The 9,336-nt window shown below is 45.9% G+C and overlaps 2 protein-coding genes across 2 annotated transcripts in view; one reads left to right on the forward strand and one right to left on the reverse strand.

The window, feature by feature from the left end:
* The window catches only part of slc7a10b (solute carrier family 7 member 10b), a 26,896-nt gene extending 17,981 nt beyond the window's left edge, over positions 1 to 8,915 (reverse strand). Inside the window, exon 1 of the mRNA XM_032511551.1 lies at positions 8,744 to 8,915. Coding sequence (XP_032367442.1) covers positions 8,744 to 8,915 — 172 coding nt within the window. The remainder of the gene's footprint in view (positions 1 to 8,743) is intronic.
* The window catches only part of LOC116686519 (E3 ubiquitin-protein ligase TRIM39-like), a 7,633-nt gene continuing 7,210 nt past the window's right edge, over positions 8,914 to 9,336 (forward strand). Inside the window, 1 exon segment of the mRNA XM_032511538.1 lies at positions 8,914 to 8,934. Coding sequence (XP_032367429.1) covers positions 8,914 to 8,934 — 21 coding nt within the window.

A 9,336-nucleotide genomic window follows, 5' to 3' on the forward strand; every position in this document is an offset into this window, starting at 1 on the left:
GTGTGGCACTCACACGCGTGTGCTCAGAGAGAGCGAGAGAGAGTCGTGTGTGTTAAGATAGAGTGTGTGTGTGTGCTGTAGAGATGAGTGTCGTGTGTGGTGTGTTGTGGAGAGAGAGAGTGTCGTGTGTGTTTGTGTGTGTGCATAGAGAGATCTATTCCATGTGTGTTTGTAGAGAGAGTGTCGTGTGTGTGTTTGTGTGGTGTGTGTGTGTGTCAGAGAGATCTAGTCATGTTTGGTGTGTAGAGAGTGTCGTGTTTGTGTGGGTGTGCATAGAGCGATCTACGTGGTGTGTGTGGTGTGTATGTGTGTGTTTGTGTTGTGCATAAGAGAAAGAGAGAGAGAGAGAGAGTGTGTTTGTCATGTGTGTGTGTGTGTGTGTGTGTGTGCGCCGAGAGAGAGTGTGTATGTTGTGTGTGTGTGTGTGTGTGTGTGTGTGCGAGAGAGAGAGAATTTCTCTCTATAGCCCTACTGTGCTTCTTTTACCTTTATATTGAACGACATATTTAGCATTTTCTGATCTGAACACCATCCACACACACCACACACACTAAAACGTTTCTGCTGCTGGACAGATTATTATTATTAATATAGTTATTAATTCCTGACAACCATTATGGGATGGATCCCTACATAGATAGATGCTTTTAGTTAAGAGTTAAGGATCCTGTTAGTTTACTGAAACACCCGACATACCATCACCAAACCCCCCAGCGCCATGTAAATAACCACTACTTTAGCGTGTATGAGAGCAGATATCTCCACCAGACTCCATGTAAATAATCACTACTTTTAGCGTTGTAGGAGCACATATCTCCACCAGACTCCTGTAATTAATCACTACTTTTAGCGTGTATAGAGCAGCATATCTCCACCAGACTCCATGTATAATCACTACTTTAGCGTGATAAGCAGCAATCCCACCAGACTCCATGTAAATATCATATTTTAGCGTGTATAGAGCAGCAATCTCCACCAGACTCCATGTAATAAACACTACTTTTAGCGTGATAGAGCAGCATATCTCCACCAGACTCTATGTATGTGAATCTCCCTCAATTCTCTTTTTCATTATACACACTTCTTTTTCCTTTCTTTATGCAAATTGGATACTAGGTTTCCAAGATGGTGAAGATTTAGTATTAAAAGTTGTCCCTGGCGCCTGGGTAGCTCACCTGTAAGCAGGCGCACATGTATAGGGTTAACTCATCGATGCAACGACCGTGGGTTCGACCCAACCGTGGCCCCCGTTGCTGCATGTCATTCCTTCTCTCTCCCCCTTTATGCTTTACTGTTTTACACAGATAAAGGAAAAAATGCCCAAAATAATCCTGTCTCTATTCCATCTGACATTACATTTTTTGTGGTATGTGACAGGATTTCAGCTGGAAGCGTTGCTCGTGTGGCTCTTAAGGCCCTGACTCGAGTCTGCTTGCTGTGTTCCATGCGTTTCTGCAGGAGGCTGTCGGTGTTCCTTTTGGCCGCCTGACATCTCGTTGGAAAGGCTGGCTCTGCCGCAGTCGACTCAAATGACCGATCCGATTGGTGGAGAGCTAATGATGAGTCTTTCAAATCTACAAGATCTTTCAAACTGACCTTTAATGGATCTAATGAAGACTCAGCAGCTCTGTGTGTGTGTGTGTGTTTGTGGTGTGGTGTGTGTGTGTGTGTGTTGGTGTGTTTGTGTGTGTGTGTGTGATGAGATTCAGCAGCTGCTCGGTACCGTTTCCTCTTAAATCTTCCAGAAACACGTGGCGGGGATCTATTTTAGTAAAATATGAGATCGGATTCTGAACGAGCCGCCATGACGGTCTGGCTTCGAATTCCCGGAGAAACCAGACCCACGTGACGCGTTCGTCCAATCAGCTGCTGGTTTTCATTTTTGGGCGCCAATACAGATTAGCGCCGCCGGCTGTTATGGAGACGTAGTGCGTCTCGTCTCTTCGGTGTGTTCAGAGGCTCTTTTGGACCAACCCGTGGGGACGGGGTCACTCCGACGGTCTTTTCTGCCTCTGGTCGGCGGTCTGGTTGGTGGGTCGGGGGCTTTAGACCAGGTTCTCCACTGAACGCCGGGTCGGCAGATCAATCCCCGGCAAAGCGTCTTTGGTTAAGACTCTGAACCTCAGAGGGCTCCCGAGGGTCAGACCAGCACCTTCCATGTGTGGTAGTTAAATGTGTGTGTGTGTGTGTGTGTGTACATAAACTACGGGTCTTCAACATGTTTTTATACCCAGACCTGTTCGCTGAAAGGAGACAGAACAGGGACCCCCCCCCCCCCCTTACTGCAAATAGAGTTTTGCTATTAAACTGGGCTGTTTCATTTCACTCATTTTTTTATTTATCTCAACAATCAACACATGTTGCAACACTAAAAACAAAATTTAAAAACCAAAAAAAAAGTGCAGTCAATCAGAAATGACAAAAGAAGTACACCGTGTTGTGTGTATGTATATTATATACACATCACACATGTACACATGTGGTGGTGTGTGTTATCGCACAGAAAGCGACGTTTAAGTTTAGGAAACGTGACCGTGTATTTCGCCCACGTTGTCTCTTAGTTCGTGTACGTCGATGGAGGCCGAACGGCGTTGATATTCCTAATTGACATGACATAATGTTCCTGGTTTTACCCTTGTGTTGTCTTCCCTGTGACCATGAAAACATTTTCCCCCTTTTCTCAACGGTTTTGGTTGCTTTTTACAAGTTTTCTGCAAAGTGTTTTTGTTATTTTTTTGTCATTTTCAGTTTTTTTCATAGATTTTGCCGCTTTTTTTTTCCAACATTCTCCCGTATTTCGACTTTCCTTTATTTCATATATATTAAAAAAGACTTTGAAAACGGTCAAATTTGACCCCAAAAACATGAGGGTTAAATGCTGCCTCACAGGGAAGTGATTGTCATTTCCTGAACTTACCAGACTGTTGGGCTGTTCATTATTTGCCTTTATGATGATTATGATGATTATTTACCTAAAATCTAAGGGGGAAGATATTGGTCCAGCACCAACTGTCACCCTAGAATATCGTCGCATATCGATATCGAGGTATGATTTCTGATTTTCCTTAGTTGACGTACACACTACAACCCGAGTGTGCGCGTTTGGTTACACGCAATAATTGCGTGTCATACATACGTCGTTTCCTGAGATCAGCTGATTTTCCACATAACTCTCTGTCAAGCCCACGGGCCACTGGAGAGGGGCCGCAGGCCGCAGGTTCCAGACCCCCCGGGCCAACTGGACCACCTTTCCCTCTCGGCTGAGCTGTTGTCGCAATGCTCAGGCGGACATTTTTTGTGTAAGGAAACAACAAAAAAGTCTGTGGCAGAATGCTGAAGCACCTTTCCATTCAGGAGCTGCTCGGCTCTCTGAGCCCACGCTCGGCATCAAGAGGCATTTCGTGCCGCTGGATTGGCTCAAGCACTTTTCATAGACCCTCACTCTTTCCAACGGGTGTATTCTTATTTTTTGTATAGTTTTGATTTTCCTGCGCGTGTCTCCTTTTAGTACGCTGCGGGAGTAAACGACGCAGAAGGTGATGCGGTCACTTCCCACCTCGGCAGCCCCCGAGGGGGTATTTATGTCTCGTTATGTAACGGCTGTCTGTGCCACTTGGCTGCCTTCTGCCTTGCTACTGGTAGCGCTGTAGTCTGAATGTGTGTCGCGGCTGGTACTCTACACTGCATACTGAGGCTCTGGTCACAGGGATTGTCCCGGCCTGATGATGGCTTTAACTCCTTCGTTGCTCTGTTTCCGATCTCTTTGTGCTTTATGACCCTCTGGATTAATCGAGGGGGACAGTGGATTGTGTGATTGGGTTGCTCAAGATCTCACACTGTGTTTTTTTTGTTTAGGTGCAATGGCCAAACTGGGTGACGCATACTATTATGGAGAACATTAACAACTTCAAAGTAGGGCTGGGCCATAGAGAATCAAATATCACGAAATTGTCGAAATTGTGATGATATTGTATGGTTGACTGTTAGTGCTTTAACCCTCAGTTTGTCCTTATGTTTCCTTAGTGTTGTCCTCATGTTGCCTTGTCATGTTGTCCCATGTTGTCTCATGTTTCCTCACATGTTCCCTCCCTCATCTCAGTTCCCCTCATGTGTCCTATGTTCCCCTCATGTTGTCTTCATGTACCCTCATGTTGTCTTCATGTGCCCTCATTTTGCCCTCATGTTGCCCTCATGTTGTCTTCATGTTGTCCTCTGTTCCCTCATGTTGCCTATGTTTGTCTCATTGTCTTCATGTGTGCCCTCATGTTGCTCATGTTGTTTTCATGTTGTCCTCATGTGTCCTCATGTTGTCCTCATGTTGCCCTCATGTTTTCTTCATGCTGTCCTCATGTTGCCCTCATGTTGCCCTCATGTTGCCCTCATGTTGCCCTCTTGTTGTCTTATTGTCCTCATGTCCTCATGTTGCCTCATGTTGTCTTCATATTGTCTTCATGTTGCCCTCATGGTGTCCTCATTGGGCCCTCATGTTGCCCTCATGTTCCCTCATGTTGCCTCATGTGTCCTCATGTTCCCTCATGTTGCCCTCATGTTGTCTTCATGTTGTCTTCATGTTGCCCTCATTGTGTTCCTCCTGTGTCCCTCATGTTGCCCTCTGGTGTCCTCATGTGCCCTCATGGTGGCCTCATGTTTCCCTCATGTTGTCTTCTGTTGTCCTCTGTTCCCCTCATGTTCCCCTCATTTGCCCTCATGTTCCCTCATGTTGCCCTCATGGTGTCCTCTGTTGTCCCATGTTGTCCTCTGATGGTTAAGAAATGATCTGTCGTCTCTGGCAGGTTTTACAGGAGACAGAATAGATTGGTGTCGTCTCGACTCTTCTTCCTCCTCCTCTCAGGGAACATCATCGCTCGGGCTCTCATCTCCCAAACGGGTTCCTGGAGCACTCCCGGGTCGGTTGGCTGGCTTTGGTGTGTGGTTCTGGGGGCTGCATCGCCGCCTTGGGCTCCCTCTGCTACGCCGACTGGGCGTCACACCCCAAATCTGGAGGAGACTACTCCTACGTCACAGAGATCTTCGGCGGTCTGATGGGTTGAGTGTGCTTACAACATTAAAAAGTGTTGAAAAATGGGACAAAACGGAAGAAAAGATAAAAACGTCTTTGGTGTTTTGTCCATTTTATTCCAATTTTTTTTGTTTTTTTTTAAAATTATTGTTTTAGTCACTTTTTAAACAATTGTTTTGTTGCTTACAACGCTTTTGATGTTTTTTTTCACTTTTTCAGGCATTTCATATTAAAAATAAGTAATAATATTTTGTGGGTGGGTGTGTTCATTTGTCACTTTTTTCAACGCTCCTTTTGTCATAGTGAGATAGAAGTTTTGTAAACGGGTCAAATTTGGGACGAGGGACAACAGGAAGGTTACTAACACGCTTCATTGACACGCTGAAGACAGGCTCACATTCATTAATGTATGTTGCTAGAGCAACGTGAGGCAACTATATGCATATGTAAGGAGTAGATAATAGTTTTTTTTTTACACAATATGCAAAATAGGAGTTTTTTGCGTTACAAAAGTCCTGAGTATTAATATGCCCAGTAATGATATTAAATAGTTAGGTATCAATGATTAAAATATATGGGGACATTGATTATTGGCAGAACACCAAGCAAGCTCTCCCCTGATCCACTGCATTATATGCCTAAATTATATTTATATTATATATATATTTATATTATGTTATATGCCCAACGCAGGTTGATAGAGAGTCTTAGACTTCTCTTTATTGGATGACTCCTGCAAGGAAATTGAAATTTCCAGCATCCGTTTTAGCAAGAATGATAACACAGTAAGAAATACTAATAATAATGATAACACTAAGAACCTTGGCTAAAAGACAAAATATATAACATTTTATTTAAAGGCGCTTTCCCTGCACTGAGGAACGCCGTGCGGGTATTCGTCCCATGTAAACAGCAACAAAAAAATACTACACCACAACAAAAAACACAGAAAAGGCCGAGCAACAGACATCAAGTGGAACAGGCAGATTTTAAGAGATGTGTTTAGTTGAGACATACAACAACCTAAGTCAAAAGTGTCAGTATTGAGTCAAGTGTTCGCGTGTCCAGTGTTTTATGTGGCGCAAGGTGTGTCTATGTATGATTGTCCTCTCGGCCATAGTGAGGAGTTTTGAGTCTGATAACATGGGACAAAGGAGGTCCTGAGTCTGCTGGTCCTGCACTTAGGAAGGAGCAGCCTTTCCTGTAGCAGGCTCCTCGGGGTGCTGAGGACGGTGTGCAGGTGGGGGGGGGGCTACACAAACAGGGTCTGCGAGTGCCATGCTTTGACGTCTTTTCCTGTTGCGTTTCCTCCTGTTGTGGAGCCCGTCCTCTCATGGACCCGACCACGCGGCCGTCCTCGCCCTAACCTTCTCCAGCTACGTCCTGCAGCCCGTCTTCCCAACTGCGTTCCCCTACATGGCGACTCGAATGCTGTCCGCCACCTGTCTCCGTAAGTTCAAGTTCAAGGTTATTGTCCTGTGCACCTTAGCCAGTGTACCTGCAAGAAATACAATATGGCTTTTTTTAGTTGTAACTGTGTGTCGGGACCGTTGTAATGTGTACGTAACTAAAACTAAACAGAAATCCAAACGTTAAAACGTCAGAAAAAACCGGTCTGGAGAAGTTCACACGAGTCCTGGGGTGCTTCGGAGGTGTTCGTGTTCATCGTCCCTGGGGAAATTATGGGGGGGGAGAGTGTGTGGTGGTGTGTGTGGTGTGTGTGTGTGGTGTGTGTGTTTGTGGGGGGGGGGTTAACCCTTTCCACGTCTGTTTCTTCTCTTCACCGGAAGTGTTTGTTTGTGCGGGCTGACAGCTGTCTTTGTGTTGGATAGCGCGCCACCGTGAGCGAAGCCGGTGACATTGATGGACAGGCGAACAAGCGCTCCTCCCTCCTCGCTCACCCCCTCGCTCCCTCACTCCCTCACTCCCTCCCTCCTCGCCGGCCGTTTCCCACATTCCGCCCCATGGCAACCCGGCTGCTGCCGCTCATCGCCGCCAGGAGCACGTCACCGTTCAGGCCTGCACGGACTGATCTGGTTCTGACCGAGGTCACGACGCTTAATGTTACCTGGGAAATGGGACCTACGAACTCTAGGCTTCATTTCAAACCCTTATCACAATGTGAGAACATTTTTTACACCATTGCACAAATCTCTGTAAGCTCTGTCTAATTCTAAATATCTTTGTACAGTTAATGTTCTTACGAACAATCAGAAAGGGACCAAAAACTGAAAAAGAGGAATGCACACTGTAGCATTAATGTATCAACCGTTTCTCCCCCATCTAAACAATGCAAAGTCGGGTTTAATCAAACTCGTGACAACAATAATTATGCATGTTACTAAAAATTAAAGTGAAGATAACGGAATAACTGGTAAACACGTTTATTTTGGTCAGAGCGGCAGCTAATTTAACACATGAGACGCCAGGAATTAACTTTAAGCCCCGCTGTTGCCCCACTGTAATCCGGCATGTTAGCCCCGCTGTAAGCCCGTTGTTAGCCCCCGCTGCCTGTCGCCCACACACACACACACACACACACACACACACACACACACACACACACACAGATCTATGATTACTCCACATTGTCATTGTGATGTTTTGTGATTACATTCAGAATCTGTCTCTGTCGGGTTAAATCAGTAAGTTAGTAGCACGACATCGTATCACTTGTCTGCTGTACAACCTTCTTATTGATTATATCAGCCCTCATACACAACCTGGACCGTGGTCATAACTTCTACATCTTACACCTTATAACTTATTCCCTGTTACATAATGTTCTTATTCCTATTCAGTCAGTTTATAGGTTATTATAAACATATTGTATAGTCATTATCATGATCTACTGCACTGTTCACTTTTTCACTTGTTCACTTTTGCACAATCATCATTGCACACAGTCTACAGTCTAACAGTATCTCACCTTACCATGGTCACTGCATTTCTATGAGTGATTTTCAATTTTTATTTTATTTTTATTTTTAGGTATGTGTGATATACTGTATGCGTTTGTTGTGTTATGGTTGTCTTGTGTTATGGCATCCAGCCCTCCATCCCTACCTCCCTCCATCCGTCCATCCAGCATCCAGCCATCCTTCCATTATCCATCCATCCATCCAGCCGTCCATCCATTATCTATCCATCCATCCATCCAGCCGTCCATCTTCATCCATCCATAGATCCATCCATCCATCCATCCTTCCATTATCTATCCATCCAGCCGTCCATCTTCATCCATCCATCCTTCCACTATCCATCCATCCTTCCATTATCCATCCATCCATCCATCCATCCATCTTCATCCATCCATAGATCCATCCATCCTTCCATTATCTATCCATCCATCCATCCAGCGATCTATCCCTCCATCCCTCCCTCCCTCCCTCCACCCAGGGTGATGCTCCTATATTTACTCTCTTTAAGCTCCAGCGGCCGATGCTCTTCTGCTCTCTGCTTCTGGACTCTTCTGATATTTCAGCCACGTAAGCGCTCAGGCTACTAACTCACTTTCATGTGAACGCACATGCAAACAAACATGGAGTCCCTCGTCCCCCCGTCCCCCAGAACGGGGCCGGCCCTGGAGTTCACGGGGAGTTTGAAGCTTGTTTTCGACAACTTGTTTCTGATTTATCAGAGCTGCAGAGAAGACTCAGCCGACATCAGCCTAAGTTCTGCAGTTAGAAAGTAAAAAGCTGACCCAAGTTTTTCCTGCCTCACCTATGATGATGGTGCACGCGCTCAGCAGCCCGATCTCCTTCTTCAGAGTCACTCTGTCGGGGATTTTCTCCTTCTCGCTCTTCTCCTCCTCCTTCTTCTTCTTCTTCTGGCCGGCCGTCACGGTGCCGTGCGGCCGGGAGCAGATGCTGCTGCTGCCGTTCTGTCCCTCCATGTCCGCCTGCCCGGGTCCGGTACGGTCCGGTCCGTCCAGTCCACTGTGTCCTCCCAGTCCCAGTTCTCCCAGTGCTCCTGTCCTCTCCTCGCTCCGTATTCATGCAGATTGAATGGGCTACGCTTGCGCAACAACCTGCCGCTGTCCGGGGTAGAATGTTAAATACCCAGGACTCAACGTGGTGCGTTCAGGGAGCCTGGGAGGAAGCGGCGTGCTGCTCTTACCTGCTCCAGGTCCAGGGTTTGCAATTCTGCGTTACATTCTCTCATGTTGTTTTTTTTGTCTATGTGACTGATGGGAACAGCAATTCTTGACATTGGTACAGTATTAACCCTTGTGTTGTCCCCCCGGGTCAAAAACAAAGACTTTTTTAGACTTTTTTTGTTTTTGTTTTCACTAACACCACCTTACTACCACTAGT

Source organism: Etheostoma spectabile, unplaced genomic scaffold, assembly GCF_008692095.1.
Source record: "Etheostoma spectabile isolate EspeVRDwgs_2016 unplaced genomic scaffold, UIUC_Espe_1.0 scaffold383, whole genome shotgun sequence".
Taxonomy (NCBI): domain Eukaryota; kingdom Metazoa; phylum Chordata; class Actinopteri; order Perciformes; family Percidae; genus Etheostoma; species Etheostoma spectabile.